Source organism: Daktulosphaira vitifoliae, unplaced genomic scaffold (genome assembly GCF_025091365.1).
Source record: "Daktulosphaira vitifoliae isolate Bord-2020 unplaced genomic scaffold, ASM2509136v1 Scaffold_3, whole genome shotgun sequence".
In the NCBI taxonomy this organism is placed as follows: domain Eukaryota; kingdom Metazoa; phylum Arthropoda; class Insecta; order Hemiptera; family Phylloxeridae; genus Daktulosphaira; species Daktulosphaira vitifoliae.
This window is the reverse complement of record NW_026099574.1, coordinates 35,977,793-35,997,003: the sequence shown is the minus strand read 5'-3', so window position 1 is coordinate 35,997,003 and position 19,211 is coordinate 35,977,793. Positions and strand designations below refer to the sequence as shown.

At 33.4% G+C, this 19,211-nt stretch overlaps 1 protein-coding gene across 1 annotated transcript; it reads right to left on the bottom strand.

Moving 5' to 3' along the window:
* Nucleotides 1-1,174: 1,174 nt before the first annotated feature.
* On the bottom strand, nucleotides 1,175-18,546 carry LOC126901070 (pituitary homeobox homolog Ptx1-like). Its single transcript, XM_050677271.1, has 5 exons — nucleotides 18,273-18,546; nucleotides 10,829-10,942; nucleotides 10,458-10,717; nucleotides 2,786-2,974; nucleotides 1,175-2,653 (listed from the first exon to the last, which is right to left on the bottom strand). Exons 1-5 carry the CDS (start codon nucleotides 18,544-18,546, stop codon nucleotides 2,174-2,176), a joined length of 1,317 nt encoding a protein of 438 aa, XP_050533228.1. The 3' UTR covers nucleotides 1,175-2,173.
* Between the last annotated feature and the right edge of the window lie 665 nt (nucleotides 18,547-19,211).

Below are 19,211 nucleotides of genomic sequence, written 5' to 3'. Positions count from 1 at the left end.
ATCCGAAAAAAATTCACGTATTTGTGGGAAAACAATTCACGGTTTTTGCACCACGATAAAACACCTGCATACACTTCATTGCTTATTCGTGAATTTTTGACAAAAAACAATACTGTAACGATGCTCCAGACTCCATGTGACTTTTTTCTATTTCCGAAAAAAAGAGAACCATAGAGGTCTGTTGTTTTACAAGCGACATTAAAAGATGACATTAAAAGCGCATCGCTGAATAAACTAAAGGTTATCCCAAAGATCAAGTTTGAGAAATGTTTCGAAGATTGGAAGAAGCGTTAGCACTAGTGTATAATATCTAATGGGTATTTTTTAAAAGGTGACAACATTAATGTAGACGAATAAATAAATTTTTTTTCAAAAAACGAAAATTCACGTTATTTTCTGAACACAAGTCGGAATTTTTCAAATATTATTAAAATATATTATATTTTACTATATATATAATACTATGTAATATCAATATTACAAAGAGTAACAATAAATTTTATTTTACTTAATTTTATACTACTATTGCTTTGATAATGTGCATTAAAAAAGTTTTTAAAATAACTGTGTTGATATGGCATTGTCCTAGATAATAAATTTAAAAAAATATATCATGTAATAAAAATTAAATGTATTATCTATTCAAATGATATTTTTTTATTGTGTATCTCTTTAAATAATATCTAAAATATTTATTATTTAAAATTTTTCAATACAATAAAATCATGTTTAATGCCCTTACCCAATTGTATTCTTTTATTTACTTTTGTGAACAAAATATACGTGCAATATGGCTTCTTTAATAATATATTGAATGGTTCAATCTGCGTTTTTTATCGCCATTTGTAAACTATTTTTGTTTTATTATAGTAATAGTGAAACAATAACCAATTCAACGAATCAGGAAAATATAATAATATGAATTTATTATTAAGTTGGCATAGCATTAGATCCACACCAATGGGCTATTATGCAATAGCAATGAAAATCAATTTTCTCTAATAGCTTTAAACGGATAAAAGGAGTACGCCATAATGTCTACACAAGAAAAAAGTATCGTATGGATATTGTTTTCTTGTCAGTTACATAATATAGCGAAATTTATAACAATACCACTTTGGCTGTCTAAAATAAATTTAATACTGTTTATGTTTTAAAAATGTATGTATTTTAACACTCATGACATTACAATAAAACCTCGAACAAAAAAAAAAAAAGTTAAACATTCACATAACTACATGATTATAATACAAATCAACTATACTGTCAATTTAGTACAGATTTTATTGTTTGCAAAATGTACAAAAATTACATATTAATGTTTAGTAGAAATCATGTTAAATAATATTGACAGGCACTTTCCAGTGTATTTTTTACTAATTAAAATATTTATAAACATTTCAACTGATACCAATGAAACATTTTTTTTTATACGGATACAATGGATGGCCGAATATTTTTACTTTTTGTAATACAATTTAAGCAATATTTTTTAGTTCTGTTTGGATTTAACTTTGGCGTTTAATCGTATAATTTTCTATACATTTTACTCATAAAAATTGAAATACATTATACCCCTCAAAATTTGTATATATTTACACATCTTACGAAAAAAACATATTTTAAATCTAATTCTATGTGATAAATTTAAACTGGACTAGATGGATGATTTCCTTTATTGCCATACTTAGCAGGTATTTAAAACAAAACAATATATCGTATACACTGTACATTATATATAATCAATTATTTGATTATTTTTACTAATTATTTTCAATATCATATTTACATTGGAAAATTATGCATACATCGAAAAAAGTCTAAAGTTACCTAATTATAATTTTATTTACATTAAATAATATTATAGAAACTGAAAATTTATGAAGAAGCAGTCGCAAAGATTCACTAGGAGTTGAGAAAAATTAAAATTTGTATGTACCGTGTAGGAATTGGAAGATTAGAGCATTGCAACTGCAGTAGCCGTTTGCATTTGCATCAAATCGTGTTTAACACCACTGTCCAGCTGATGGTGATGGTGATGCTGATTGTTCATGCCTCTGTCATCTTCCTCTTCTTCTTCTTCGTCGTCTTCGTCTGCACCATCCATTTCTTCTTTGAAATCTAATAGGTCCTCGACCGTATACCGGACGCTTCCTCCGGTGCGCTCTTCACGTCAGACAGGTGTCCTTGTACCTTCACTACCAGAATTACCGCCTCCGCCACCTCCACTGCCACCGCCCGCGCCGGTTCCGCCTGCTCCGTTCGTACTACCGTATTGACATGACGATGACGATGATCGATTGTTACCTCCGTTTATAGAATTGCCATTTGGTCCGCCAAGGGAGCCCGGCGACCCAACCGGTTGGTATCCCCCAAAACCAGAGGCATGCTGTTTGGCTTTGAGTCGAAGACTGGCAATGCTACTAGACATGACATTACAGGGTTCAGCAGGCCTATGATGGTACACAGAGTATGGTGCTGTAGGTGGACAATATGGAGGTCCATTTTGGGGGGCTGGAGAAGATAACATAGAGCCGGCTGCTGACGTAGCTGCATTAAAACAGTTTACCGGAGCTTGATGATGGTGATGATTTACCGAACCCAAAGGGTTCACAGACCAAGGGAATGTTTTCGATCCCAATGGACTAGGTACCTACAGAATAAAACCGAATAGTATTTCTATAAAAATAAACACTACAACGTTTGATTTTTAATTAAATTTAAAATTAAAATTCCTAACAAATAAATAATTAAAATATAACTAATTTGTTTAAATAAAACTCACTTTTGTCGCCCAATTGTTGTACGACGTGTATGCTGTGCTGTACAATGAGTCCGTATCAGTAAATGGCTGCATGAGGCCGTTGAATTGCGTACCGAACCCGTTTTTAAAATCAACAGCTGCAGCTGCTGCAGCGTTCATTGCATTTCTTTCTCGTTTTCTCCATTTAGCTCTTCGATTTTTGAACCATACCTAAGTAATATACAAAAAAAAATTTGTTAAATTATATAATTGAAAAGTTGATTTATAAACAATATGATAAAAAATCGTTCACTGTACTTGGATTCTTAAGATAATATGAATACAAAAAAAAAACAAACCAAAAAATAATGGGATAACTTGATTGTTTTAATAAAAAAACAAATGATTTTTGCTTTGCTAGACAATAAATTTTATCCGCGTATAAAGACTCAAAATTACTTAATATTATCTGAAGTATCTCGACAATAAAATGTGGAAAAATATTTTACTCGACTACTCCTTGCGGCAGCAAAACGGAGGTTTTACGTTGTATTATTATACGTTATAAATGGAAGGGGACAATTCTTGTGCCGTATCATTAATCTTAGGGGCTGATGGGCTGGCCATAACGTGAATGCCACCACTATCACCATTGCCACTGTGGTGAGAGGAGAACCGCAGACACCGCCGCCGGTAAATAATGAGCTAGGAGGGTACCCTGTGTTGTCAGCATCAATCAGAAAGCTCGTTAATCTTCATTACCCAACCGGGTCAACCCGTAAATTCAGGGGAGGAAACACAGGATAAGGCAAAAGCAAAAGGACCGCGGTACGCTAAGCACATAAGCTCCGCCCATAAGTAGCTCACATATATAGTAAAGCAAGTCACGTCAATGTGGTCAACATCGAAGTTGTGTCAAGTAGATCTTACAAGGTTACCAAAAGCTTAAAATAATAATTCAGTAAGTTCAATTGTACTTAATGAATTATGAAAATTATGACACTAATGTCATAATTTCAAAACTTTTAAATTGTATTTACTATTAATAAAAACGCCAACCGGCTGATTGTTGTAGGTTTTTGAATCGCTAAATGCAATAGGGTTCATGTCCTTTTGGTGTAATAATGTTCTCTATTTGTAAATATTATTTCTAAACAAATGAATTTATTATTTATTTATTATTGATACTTTATTATTGTCAACAAAATTTTAAATACGCATCACAAAATTTAGTTTGGTTATTAATCGAAAGTTGAAAAAATGCAAATCATATTATTATATAAAATATTGTATTAACAAAATATAAAAGAGAAAAAACTAAGAATATTATTAAATCTTAATTATATAGTAACCAGATGTTGTGCTTGTTCTATGAGATTTTTATTTTAGTAAAATCAAATTATTAAAACAAAACTAAATACATAATATGTTAGCAAAAAACAAATATGTAAATCCAACAAAACGCCATGATTTATTTCTTAGGGTGCAACACAACTTGATTGAGTTTTTATTTACTTCAGAGGTTATACAAAATACTAGAATTGTTAGTTTTTACTTTAATTTGTCGCAGCTAAAAAAAGCATACATATAATTGTGTTCGTTGAGAAAAATTAAATGAATAATTTTAATCCTAAATCTTTTAAAACACTTAATGATTCTGCTAAAGTTTCGTTATTTTTCTTCCGTTAACGATCTTGATAGTTGTTTTTGGGCGTTGCACCAATCGGTTTCTCGGTATAATTGAAACATTATTCAACTACTTCATGTCAAAGAAATAATATCAAAATCGAGATAAAATGACAATCATTCAATAATTGAATATATAATATTATATCGCATATGATAATAAAATCGGAAATTAATTTTAATTCACGCGCATGCAAAAAATTAAATAAATAACACGACTCCGATGACGCGAAACATTTACCCGGTTAACGGTGCAGTTTTTTCACGACCAATTTTTCATTCTCTGTGGATTAACAGATATTGGTTGCCATTAATAACAAACTACCACTGTGCACCTAACAGCGGGTTCACAGTTGAAACGCAAAATAATATTATAATACGTACTCTCGCAGACTCAAACGGTACTTTATCACGTGTAATGCGTTAATTTAAACAGATTTAACGTATTAACTTTGTACACACGGACAATATATTGTTATTGCGCGACGGCAATACAATAGTAATAACTGCATTAATAATATATATACACAAACACAGTATAATAATATGTACTAAGGGGGTTAAACGGCGGCACGTGTGGTTAAAAATAAAATATCGAAAAACACCCCGACACCGTTTTAAATCTCGTCGGGTCATAAATTGATTCTTTTTTGCCAAAACCTATGGAAAGGGAGAGGAGTCGCACCCCGTTCGATGGGCGCGTGGTGCCGTAACAATACACACAAATAAACGAGTGGCCGCGTTCAGATCGATCGACAAAACGGCTATGCCTTTGCGGTCATGCTGGCCGTTATCCAGACCACACAACGCAAAGGACACTTGATGATAAAAATACAAAAAACTATACGGATTTTTTTTGGGGGGGGGGAGGTAATTTTCCTTGTACTCGGGATTAAGTTATGTATGAGAAATACTGTTTTCCAGTTTTGCAATGCAATTCAAGCCAATAGTGTTTGTCAAGACAAAGTCAACTAGCCTGCAGCATAATATTAAATTATCGAAATGTGAACATTTAATGAAACGTTTGAAACTTTGTTGTATTTGCGATTACTTCAACCGAAATTTAATTGAATGATATATGCCGTTCGGTAGATTTTCAATTAATCACTTTGTAATTCCCCTAAATTGTTTGTCGAAACTAATTGCCTGCAAAATTTACTCGATAACTGTGCACGACAAAATTGAACGACGAATAAATTTCGTTTGCTTTCTTTGGATGCAAGTTATTATTTTGGTTTGAATTGCACTGGTAAAAAACAGGTCGTCTAATTATGAGGTTTTTTATCACCATAAAGTTATGCGTTTGACGGTCTCTGTGTTGTGGCCGGCTCGAGAACGTCCCTCCCTTTTGTTTGCACACCGACTTATAATGGAATTCTACTCATGATTTCCCATACAGTCGTTATTGGGGGAATGTAATTGCATTTCGATAGGTCGAGATTCGTCTTGTATTTGGTTAACAATTGTTGTTGAAGAACGACGTGGTGGATTACTGGGCATGAGTAGGTATCGTAGAACTGATATAACCATAACAATAATAATAATAATTGTGCAAATGTGAATATCTGCGGCCGCGCTGCAATGAAACAACCGTAACCCGACTTGAAGCAGGTGGAGAATGAAGATTGGCATAACGAGGGGAAGACGTGCAATAGGTTGTTTTATTGTGTTTCTAGATGTAGGGAGGAGGACTTAAGCGGATGATCCCGACCGTGCGGACGTCGAACGAGGCAATATGAAGGAATAGCGTCGGCGCTCGGGTGAATACCAATAAAACTGAGCTCCCCGCTGGGACGTAGTGGGAATAAGTGTAAGATGCAGAATTCTATGCGATATGAGGAACAGGGGTCAAAAGACGACCGGCGGCAATGGTGGGCCAGACTTAATTGAACTTGTCCACGGCCATAAACCAAGTCATTCGTCAAAACCGACTTGCACACAAACCCTCCCCGTGCCACGCGACTTGCGACGCTCGTTGCCCATACAATACAAACATGTATCCTAATCCGCTGCGGGCCCCCTTTGTAACACTATATTTGGCCTGTAATCCCGTTTGTGCGCTTTGATTATATTACATGCCTGGTCGTCTCCCAATATGCCTCACTTCCCGTTATGTTTGCTTCATCACTGCGCGGTTTCTGTCCACTGCAAGTACACACAGCTCCAAGCACTTCCATACATTTATAAAGTTGCAGCGTAGACTGTTTCAAGAAAATGTCGTTCGTTTCCGGACAAGAGAAATCGATTTGTTATTGTGTAGAAAAATCGTTGCGAGACAGTTCAAACAGTGCAAAAACTGATAGTATTTGAATATACCGACAACATTTCTAACCACCAGACTCACCTAATTGAAAACGAAATACGTTAAATATTTTACACTTACATTTCATATCAAACTCGAGTTGCTCTTATTGCGATTCACACATTACACTGTCTGCTGAGTCAAATAGAAGATTATCAAATGCAACTTAACAGTATTTAAAATCAGAGCCAAGTGTGTCTATATTAAATAGTTTAAACTAATGTGGTATTGTGTACTACACACAGCAAGTATGATCCTACTGCTTTATATACTAATTCCCAGCTACTTTAAGGATAATGCTCGTAAGCCCATATGATTTATGTCTCAAACTCTTTTTATTTTTCACTGTAATTCCATAAACTATTTACTGTTAAAAAGGTCAGTTTTCGTTGAATCTCAAAAACTCATTTGTTTTCATCGAAACCTGTTTACATGTTTCAACAATATTTGCAAGCTAAAACCTTTGCATATCTAAGAAATTCAATATATATATATAATGTTCATAGAAGTTTTTAATACATAATTATTTTATAATTTATCTTAATTGACCATAGTATATCTTACTATCCGCGTCCTACATAAATGCTTCAATGCGCGTTATAAGTGTTTAATACATCAAGTATTTATTTGCTTTTTATTGATAAATTTGTTTACGTATTATATATTTTGTAATAACTTCGGCTTAGCTTGCATGTCAATTGATAATTTATTTAAGTTAATTGCAAAACTGACATCTTAATCCTAAATCATTTTGTTGTACCCGAAATGGCAATNTAATAACATCGGCTTGGCTTGCATGTCAATTGATAATTTATTTAAGTTAATTGCAAAAATGACATCTTAATCCTAAATCATTTTGTTGTACCCGAAATGGCAATAACACAACGGCCAACCCTTCGGGGATTAAATATGTAATTCGATTTTATATTTTGGGGGCGACGGAGTTTATTCGAGGAGAGTAAAACCAACAAGTGATTAGCCCAGTAAAAAATTTAACCAACGCGTTAGTAGAGACACGAATTTTCCTCACATCATACGTATTACGGTCTAAGAAATGATGACCACAATCTATTTAAAACTTTGAGCTCTTTGCGTACAAATTTGAAGTAAATCTCATTTTAAACATTGGCTTTTCTATGTGCTTAGTGAACGACGATAGAAAGTATAAATTAAACTCTTCGCAGCACTACAGTAGTCCGGTGACATAGAATGGCATATTAGTTTTACAGTGGGTTATATTTGCGAATTCTCCTGTGACATTTTACGGGTTCGTTTGCATTATTTATTTATAATTTCCATTTGAAAGGACGACGTGCGTCGGTTTTGCTTTTCAAATAAAAAAAAAAAACGCGAATAAAATGGCGGTTGGGTTATAAATCACGTCGAGTAAAGGTGGTCTGTTTTTACCGTCTCATAAATCTTGCACTTCTCCCCGCGTCCTTCGTATTATTCATTTTTTTCTTAGTTTTTTATTTTTACTAAACCACTTGGAAAATTGTCTTTTTACTTTCCTTGTTTTTTTTTTTCGACATTCTACACTCGATACACAAAAGAGATGTATAAAAAAAAAAAATCCTCTACCCGTCAATTATTAAAATAAACAAAATATATAGTACGAGTGATCGATTATACAAAATAAATACGCTTTACTTAACATTTTTTTATGCCATTCACAGTTTCCTTTGAAATTCACAAAACGTTTTACAGCTTATCAAGTGTAAAATATATTACAGCGCTGCCACCAATATAAACAAGATAAGTACATACTGTAACATAGTTGGTGCGCGTACATTACGTTATATTACTTGTGTGTTTGTATAGATATACAAGAGAATATCATGTCGACGACGAGTAGTTATGTGTCGGGTTTGTAGTATTTACCATGTTGTAAAACACGACACTAGAAAAAGCATTTCTGTATGTTTCTTTGTACTATTTGTCATCCTATCTGCTCTCTTATTTGTCTGATAACAAAAAATTGTGTACGACTACAAAAGTTGCCGTTTGTTGACTTACGCGTTAAAAACGACCTAATGATTACAATGTTTATTGTTGAAGGTTTAGTTTTTTTCGAAAATTTGGTCGAAAAATATTCAATATTTGTGTTTAACACACATGTACAAAGTAAAAGAATTACACGTATTTTTCTAGTATTTTTATAACTCTGGCAGTACACACAAATAGGTCTTATATCTCACCGAACAATTTTAAAACTGTTTCGAGTATTGTTTAATCAACGGCTCGATAAACGTAAAATTACTCTCAACAGAAACTTTATTTAACGATGTTAATTATATCCTTTTTTTTTTTTGCCTATTATATTGATATTTTTCAAGTAAATAAGATTTATTATTCATTGTGATTAAAATGAGTATTCTGTAAATAAAATTTTAATTTCAGCAATACCGTTGGTAGGATATGTCAGACGCGTTAAACGCCGTTGAAAAGTCATACTTAAGCGACTTGCTGTAAACAGTTATATTTACACTTTTTATATAAAAACACTCGAATAGGGTTATGTGGTTTTAAATTACGTAGGCCGTATAAAACAATAATCTCTCTGTTAAAACCTCATCCGAAGACCATGGCATACAGTACATCAACCACCATAGACATCCAGGGAAAACAAAATGGTGGATAGAAGTTACCGTCTGTCAACCCGCTTATTAGATTTCTATTGTAGCACACGGGTATGAAAAACATTGAGCGTTTCACAATGCTGCCAAAAACAAAGAGCTTAAGTAATCATATGAATGTGTTTAGATGAGCTTATCACATTGCGCGACCTTTTTTGTCATCGATATTTTTTAACTTCTAGTTTTTACGTTAATAATCCTCGTATATTTCCTACGTGTTATCCTAGCTCAGTTATAATAGGACATTTGTCCAAACATTTAAAAAAAATGTTTTAGACATATGTCTTTTGAGACGATTCATATGAGTCGTTGAGTAATTTAAATGGTATTAATCGTGTATAACCTATAAACATCATTTTCACTATCCAATAAAAATGTTGCATTCATCATATTTTATTTAAGTTTTTATTGTAATAGTCGATAAAAAAAAAAAGTATTGAAAAATACAAGTTAAAGTATATATATTATAAATGTGTGTGTGTGTATGTATATAATCGACAAGTCGATTTAAATAGTAATTTGTAACACTAATAATGAATGATTAGATATACATAATGTTATAGCACTAGAACAGTTCAAATGAAATGGGTAAGAAAATTGGATAAAATAGGGAGCCAAAAGAGGGGACATTCGATTAACATTTACACAATCAAAATGTTTGTGGAGGGCGTGGAGGTTAAAACTATAGAATTCAAAGTAGCGAATGAAAACCTGACAATGTTCAGATACGGCAGAATTAACCATGTAGTGTACATCAGTATTAAAATAAACCGTAAAGGATTATCCCTACATCAATCCCTAACCCATCAGTGCGGACGACTTTATGCGCGCATGTGTTTTTTTTTTTTTGCCAATCGGTTAGTCATTTTATTTGCCGCTTGCCCTTACCTCGCATCAAACTGATGCTAAAGGGACAATCCCGGGGATTGTTTGGGATTCAAAAACGTTGACGCACTGAGCCCTGTGCAAATCCAATAACCAGTAGTTGGATAATAAAAATAATCATTTGCGTTGATGTTTAAAAGACTAGAGTATAAGATAGACATATATTATGCAATAGAATCGGATCACATAGTAATGATGTACTTACCCGGACTCTGGCTTCCGTAAGATTCGTCCACATGGCTATCTCTTCCCTGGTACTCATATCAGGATACCGATTCCTAGTAAATGTAGCTTCTAATTCTTGAAGTTGTTGCGAAGTAAAGTGCGTCCTTTGCCTTCTCTGTCTTTTGTTGTTCTTGTTGTTTTTGATATTGGAGTCTTTGACGTCATCAGTGACCACTCCTACACCTTGATCGATGCCTTCTGTTTTGATGCCGGTGGCACCTATCGCATCCGGTCGACCTACTAAATCAATTACACAAAACGTTTACTCGGCTGTTATCAAAACATTAACATCAAAGCCGACAATAATCATGTAAAAATTAACATTACACAGAAACAAAACTTAATATTTACCTTTCCTATCACGATTTCTACTCCTGGATGATCCGAAATTCAGCTGCGACGAATGGTGGTCAGTAGTAAGACCATGGTGATTGTTATCTCTAAAGTCTCCTGTCTCTGCCCAAACTAGAATCATAATAACATATATATATATATGAATTAAATTTATTCGGATAACACTTTTAAAATAGTAATTTGCCAATAAAAAACCTGTGTCTTCGCCATTCAGCGAGACGTTGTAGATACTGCCCTCGAAAAATATTCATTTACAACAGTAAGTTATTATTTGACAGGTCTTTTACTCGCGCCAATAAAACGCATGTTATGATATCATTAACAAGAACACGTCACGCGTCAGACAAAAAAAATACATTAATTAAACATAATTTTTATTGCTCGTTATTATTTTTTGCTATTATAATTTAGTTAATGTCAACGGCAAACTGAAATCAACAGTTACGCGCATCCAAATGAAGAATAGAAGTGACGTTACAATGTGTATAGGACGCCAACGTAACATTTATTCGCAATTTCAATTTCGTAGCCATAGAGCCAAATGCATAACGGCTGAATTGTGATAAACACCCGTAGGGCAACCAAAACAAGTTAGACTAGAAGTCACGTCCCGAGTATCAGCGGGTTTGCCAAAACGTGTGCCCAGTTATTTTCGTAGCCGCGTAAATTACATGAAATCGCGTCCCGTCCCTTCTGTTTCTTCATCGCCACGTCTTTCTCGCATCTTCATCGTCCGGGCCACATCGGCTGTACGTATGCGTTTATGATATGATTTGTGACAAACAGTACAGGGAACGTCCTCTCGCCGGAGTCGTCGCTTCCTAGAGTGATTTATCGGGTTACAAACCGTGTACAGCTGTTTTAACACATAAATCGGGCAGCTATTAACGGTGTTCCGTCTCGTTTTCTTCAAACTACCCCCGAAACGATAAAATACCGATGACAAGTCTATACTACACGAACCCGCGCGCGCCTATAATATGTTGTACATCTATTATAAAGGTAAACGTTGGTTTCGGGAATACCCAACCGTTGCCACCGACGAAGATCGAGTGTGACGGGTCTCGAGGTCCGCTTACAGGAAGCTGTCTACCGAGAGAGCTCAATATATATTCGTATGCAGCGGTCGGGACGGGCAGAGTAAAAACGTGACCAAATCTCAGAAGTGAGCGGTAGTAACGCAAACGTCGTCGCCATTCGTGTAAAGCGAACACACGTGGTCGATACACGTTAGTAATTTGTCCATGTTTTACACAGTCATTACGTCTCGTAAATCAAACAGCTAGTAAAACGGTTGTTTTGTTAAGTTTCATAAGCAATACGATCATATGACATTACAAAAAGTAAATTACAATCGATTGCACGTATCAGTTGACTAAGACGTAATTCGTCTTTTACTGGCAGTAATTTTTTCTTTTGTTTTTTTTATAATGATATTTTTTTTTATTGCTATCTGCGTTTGTAAATACGTTCAATGGTTGAACATTTATTTTAAAAACTAATATATAATAAAAATTGATTACTCGTGGCTAATATGATTTAAAATTAACACGTGTATTTAAAATATTAATTAAAAAGCAAAAAAAAAAAATACTTGTCGATACTAATATTTAACTGAAAAGCTACGAAAATTAGTAAAAAAATCGTGTGTTCTGGAACAATTTCACCATTATCGGCGCAAAAACACATACTCTACGCGATTTTTCAGTAATTCCTATGGTTTTCGAGTAAGGTATTTTATAGTTTTAAATTAATATTTTAAATATATGTTTAATTTCAAACAATCTATTAATTGATCCCTACGTCATGAATAGTAAAACTAATATTTGTCTGTGTTATCCGCAGAAAAAATTCCATTTAGAAATCAAATAGTCGTGTTTAAACATCCGTATAAACTTTTTGGAGGGATTTTCTCGGAACCCGACAGGTCATTACACAAAAAAAATCGAACTAAGGCCAGTCAAACAGAAACGAACAAACCCATAAACTTTCGGGACAAATCGATGAGTTATGGATTTTGTACGAAATCGGACCACAGTAGTAGTTTTCGGTTACCGTGAAAACCGATTATTTGGAAAATCGTATTGGACATATTTACACGAGTGACCGCACCGAAAATTCGACGCGGGTTCTATGCAATTACATTATTAAGAAGTGACACTACACACAACGGGACGTGTGTCGATTGTGTTTGCGTGGCGCGTGTCCGCACACTAATAAGGCTGTGGCGTGATGCGTATGCGGTGACCGTACAGGAAATAGGGGACGATCTCGTTTAAATGTAAATAAGAGGGATGACGGTAGATCGGTTTCCGGTGGGCTCAAATGATCCGCGGCGGAATATGCACCGACCAGCTGCACCTCCCGGGCCGCGGTCATCCGACTTGTGGCCACCGTCAAATCATATCGATTTAATACAACTGCTTTGCCCGGTGATTAATTAGTGTCATTTCGACGACAGTTCTCACGCCGTGTCATACGATAGCGACTCAGTAATACGATTCGATTTTGGTTTTTTTGGAACGCACCGATTTTTAAGTCGGTACCTGTTTCACATAACGAATAATACGTTTATTATTGAGTAGGTCAAATGGCTGGCTAGTAGTCGCCATTAATACGAATTCGATAAATTATCTTCTAATGTCGTCATTTGGCAATGGTTACACACGAATTTATGACTACGACAAAATAATGTTAGTTAATATAACCGCATTTAATTTCACTTTTTCTGTATGAATATTTATAACTCAATGCAATTAAACGTGCGAGTGTCATCGCGATACAATTTTTAATAAAAGTAATTATTTTGGTTTTCAAAGCACAACTTTCGAGTATTTAAAAATATGAGTGTTGTATCGCAGCACTGTGCGCATTGATTTTATTCTTTGTCGGCTATCCAAATAATTTATATTTTTGTCGTTATTGAAATATTATTGCTTCAATTTTTCCCATAAAAATATATTATCGAAACAAAACTTTTGCGTTACATGACCAATGGTTTTTTTAAGTAGTTATAGTCATATTATTTTTCAGTATTCGTTTTCATATAACGTGTAAGTTAATATAGCTGCAGTACTACTCTGTCGTGCAACCTTAGAATAAATTATTTGCCATTTGTTTGATTTATTGCACACAATCAACTACTCGAGACTCGCCGTGTTTATCTTTTTCCAGTTCCTTCAAAAGATATCGTTCGCTCTAGATCAATATGTTCACTAGACTCGACGTCAGAATAAATTATTTTTGTTATCTGACTCACAACTCGAGTATATAAAACAAGTCAATAAATTTAATAATAGGAATGATGAACCCATTCGCTACAAACCTTTGTCCCGTGGAACAAAAAAAAAAAAAATTATAACAATTACGACATGTACTGTGTCTCGAAAACCTATTTCACGCCTCATATGTGTAATGTTGAATAAAAAACGGCACGAGTGTACCGCGAAATCGGTAACAATAGGCGGTTTTAACACGGGCAGACCTCGCGTTGACTGCACACGGACACTATCACCGCCTGAATTCGGTCCATATGCGATTTTGTATACACTGCGGGTCCGCACATGTATTTAAAGGGTGGAAATGCAAATATACAAGTAGACACTTGCTGCTTACATAAATTATTGGATGCTCCTCGCTCAAAAGGGTTGTATCTTAAGGGAATAATTATAAGGTTGACCGCACAGCTATTATTCGGGAAAAGGGGTAATTTGTTTTTCAAAATTACTGTGCACGTCGTACCAAACATAAGCGTCCCACAAACCCCTGGGGATACACTGTGCCAGGACAGTGTATAATATGTGACTGTTCGTTTAGTGCACGACATGGGAGTAGTGGCGGGGAATTCCAACTTCGCCTCCTCTCCTCGTAAATATAATGCTTTCCGAGGGATTTCGACGGGAAAAAAGAAATTATTTTGCAAACGGTGACCTTAACCCCCTTCGAGTAGGTTATTAATTTATGTTTATATAGCTATAGATAGTAAAACCACAAAATAAAACACTCCAAGTGCGTTGTATCTATTTTTTTTGTATTATTTTATAACTTGAAGAATATTTCATCCGAAACGTCAGACAAAACAAAGTCATCACGAGGGAGAGACTGTATGAGTTATGTAATTGTATTTTTTTACTCGGTACATCCGCTAAGCCACAAGGTTTAGTTAACACGTGTAAAGGATATATATATATCGACTCTCATATACTTTCCACGTTTCTTTTTTGTACGTTTGTCGTTCGATGAATAAAATAAACATTAGTAAAAGCACTTAACAGCGTACCCGAATTATCGCGAATTTTACGGTGGTTCATAAAGTCAAAATAATAACGCTAACAATTAGTAAATGCTTTTATAGATAAATAATGTAATTTGCTGTAATATTTATGTGATCTGGACTAATTTATTAAGTTAATATAATTTCATTGTTGGGCAATAAAATTGAGATATAAATTAAGTCCATTGAAAACATTAATTAGTTATTTTTGTATGTTATAATAAAATTTGAATACACTCTGTCGGGTATATAAGGCAAATTGAGTTTTACATCCCATTTTCAAAAAAAATTCGCACGTGTTTAAAGAAAGATGAAATATTAATATATAGCTGATAAGTAAATAAAAACTAATAGGAAACCATCTCTCTTTTATTTTATGCCCTCGCGGTCATGCGATTCGACGAGGCATGTTATCTTAGGACATCAGCAATCATCTTCAATTCAACATTATTTAATATATACTTTTAAATAAACCCTTTTAAAAGTAACACCAACAATTTTATGCTTTAACGGTATACAATTTTGAAAAAAAAAACTATGAAAACATAATCGAAATAAAAACAAACATTATAACACCGGAAATGGGTGTGTTTGAATGGAAAAACAGGAAATTTTAGTGTAAACCGACTCAATGTATAAAACAGGCAGGTATAGAGAAACAAAACTGTTTAGTCTCTTCTAAACTGTGTAACGACCACAAACTAGGAAACCGGCGTCCCGTCGATCGTCAAACAAATTTTAATTACCGGCAAAACGACCAATTAGTGAGTACAAAAAATACTTATGATGTTGCTTAAGCTTTAACGTGTTTACTCTGTAGACCCTTTAGACGCTAAAGTAAAAAACAAATTCAACAGTAAATTGTAAACAACGTTACAAAATTTGTAGTTATCAAAAGCAAACACATTGTCAACGACAACTGTGAGCGTTGGGGTCGCACAGGTTAATGTTGCGACGGAAGCACATAATTTCATCGAAGCGTCCGCACATTGCTCGCAAAAATAACATAAAATAATGTAGTAAAAGGCGCAAAATAACAGAATGTATAATAATAGTATTGTACTCGCGCACATAATTTTTGCCGTCCGCACCCTCAGCGTTTTATTTTTAGGGTCTCTCGCGCTGATTTCACGGGGCGCCGATCATGAATGCTGACGAGCTCGTATTATATTACATGGGAATTCGCACTTGTTGTTGCCGCCCTCCGACCCCAACCCGACACCCCCCCACGCGTTTTCGCCGTTTCACAAACAATGATTATGCTAATGGACTTCCCCCGAGTAACAATAACGAACTAAATTATTAACCATTAAACTCCATCNCCCCCGAGTAACAATAACGAACTAAATTATTAACCATTAAACTCCATCACCGTCACATAGCTCACCAACAGTGTTATACGAAAACTATTGTGTCCGCCGAGTTTTTTCAAATATATCGACACGTAATTGTCGGTCATAAATATTTCGTCAAAAATAAAATGTGTGTTTTTCGAGATCTACAAAAACACCAGTATAATTTAGCACATTTAGCTTAAGATCTATTTATTACCGTTTACCAAGTTTTTAAATAAATAATTGTGTAAATTCATAAGTTACACTATTCTTGCAATCTGAATGGTTGTTACAATTACATTGAATAGTAAACAACAAATATATTTCCACGGTGTGAAGTAAATAATTAACATGTATTTAGTTACTAAATAAACAACATGATTTTAATACTATAGTATTGTAATTATTAACGTTTATAGTATTTTTATCATGCCCGTATTTAAGGGGTGGACAAGGAGAGCGAACGCCCCGGAACCCATCTCGAATTTTACTAACCTAGTCATGACCCAGTGACGGAACTTTTCTAGTTTTTTTTATTTTGTTCGTCACTTTTTTTATGGTAGCGATATTTTTCATAAGGAAGACCTTTTTGAAGTACTACCTCGGAGCCCATTCAGTTCTTAATCCGAATTTTATCAAAAAAAATATTCCATAAGAATTCCAACTCACTTTGATCATATTTTTATGACTGTGTTAGCTCTCTGTTTTTACATAGTATAAATTATTATAAATAATTTATTTGATTTTTTAGAGTTGAATTATAGAAAGAAAAAGCGAATAATGTATATGCGATTTAAAAAATCTCAAGCTATTGCTAAAAAAAAAGTGATGGATAGATTTATTTTACATGAAACTATTTCCTTCAATATTTTAACACAGTAACTTAAATCGATCAATAATTAAATATATTTATTTACATCTATTAAAATTTACTTGAGAGATAGGAAGCAAATTAATTTTATTAAGAAAGTCTAGAGAATGTCTATTAAACCTCTAGATTATAATATCACATAAATTGTTCTAATCATATAAATATATTAAATAACTACATTTTTTTTGACAATTTTATTTTATCAGTTTTTCAATTTTTCAACTAAAAATTATGATGGCTAAACAAAATAAAATTGAAAAATAAGTTATTAATGTATTAACTATAATTTTATTTTTCTATTTAATTAAATTAAAAAAAAAATGTAAAACAATTTTTTTCCTAAGGGTTGGCTTCTATTAAATTATTAGCTTTTTTGTCTTTAACTATAATAAAAAATGTAAATCGCTTTCTCATTATTTATATTTAAAGGTAGAAACTTGTCATAAAGGGATGTAATGTTCTCGTAGAAAAATAACTTTTATCAATTTTCTTCATATTTAAAGAAGAATTTTTCCGAAATTTGAAGTTTTGAGTAAAATTATTTTAATAAATTTATAGAACTTTCAATATGTCAATTTCTTTCCTCAAATTCTATAAAATATTTAATAAATGAAAAATTTAATAATGATGAAAGGTTATTTGACATTTATTTCTCGAGATAAGTAATAGTCATGATAGCTTTTTTTTTATAGTTGTCTATCACTGCAATTTTTTTCGAACACGATTGAAATTTTTCATAAATAACATCAGAAAAGTATATTCTCATTCTCTTATTTCGAAACGCGTCGAAAGTGTTTATTAAAACTTTCAAATATTTTAGTAGATTTGGAAAGCAACAGGATTATGGACGTGTACTGTATTTTAGTTAAAAGTACCCATTTGCATGTTAGTTTTATAAAACATATTTAACTTTGTGATTAAAGGTAATTGATTATATTTTATATTAATTAGTAAATGTCTAACCTCTTTTTAGTTTTTCCAGTGGTTCGTGATGTAGCAGCGTAGGTGGACATGGTACTGCTGCGTGGTGGTGGTGATGGTGTCCATCGTGGTGATGAACATGGTGATGGCTCAGCATACCTTGGTGTAAGCCAGCACTTCCGTCGTGGACTGGATGGTGAAAAGACGCCGGAGATGCATGTTGCAGACCGACATTATGGTGATCAGTACCTGTGGACGACACCAAATCCTGCAAGCACAGGCTTGGGTCAGTCAGGTTTTCTAATCTCTCCATCATTATTGCCGCCGTCTTAGATCTACACGATCATCACACTCGGTGTTCAAAACCCAATTATAGTTTGAATGAGAATCTAAAGATAAAATCAAATCAATTAATTATTCGAGAAAGTAACGTTATCATATTTTTATGAAACTGAGAGTATTTATTGTAATATAATTGTCTTGTTGTACATTAGTAATTTAAGCATAAATAAATAATGCGAATTACGACTAGGCAATATTCTCTCGGAGTTTTGAAAACTGTTATCATCAATTATATCATAATCTACACTTTTATCAAAATGTTCGAATTTCATGATTAACTTCGGAAGATTTGTTACATGTCATCAATAATTAACAAGAGTTAAGTAGCTAAGTGCAATATTGTTCAAAAACTTTTAAAGAGTAGAATATTTCATTTGAAAAAATCTGCAAGTCTCACATAAAATTACATTACTTTGTGCTGTCATAGTATAATCAAATAATAATGATAACATAGGAAACCTATTTCAATTTACGTTGTTAGCAAATACCATTTTATCTATGAAGTATGTACATATCAATAAATACATGACCGCAGTTACACAATTAAATAATCTGAAGAGTTTTAACAATTATTTAACGAAATTAGGCATTTATAAAAATACATATAATTAACATTTATAGATTATTTTCAATAAGTTA

Bases quoted from the DNA above. Each gene is read 5' to 3' on its own strand.
- LOC126901070 (XM_050677271.1), bottom strand. From the start codon at position 18,546: ATGATGGAGAGATTAGAAAACCTGACTGACCCAAGCCTGTGCTTGCAG. The intron at 10,943-18,272 runs GTTAGACATTTA...TTATGATTCTAG, and splicing joins ACTGGAAAAACTAAAAAGAG to TTTGGGCAGAGACAGGAGAC. The intron at 10,718-10,828 runs GTAAATATTAAG...TAATTGATTTAG, and splicing joins TAGAAATCGTGATAGGAAAG to TAGGTCGACCGGATGCGATA.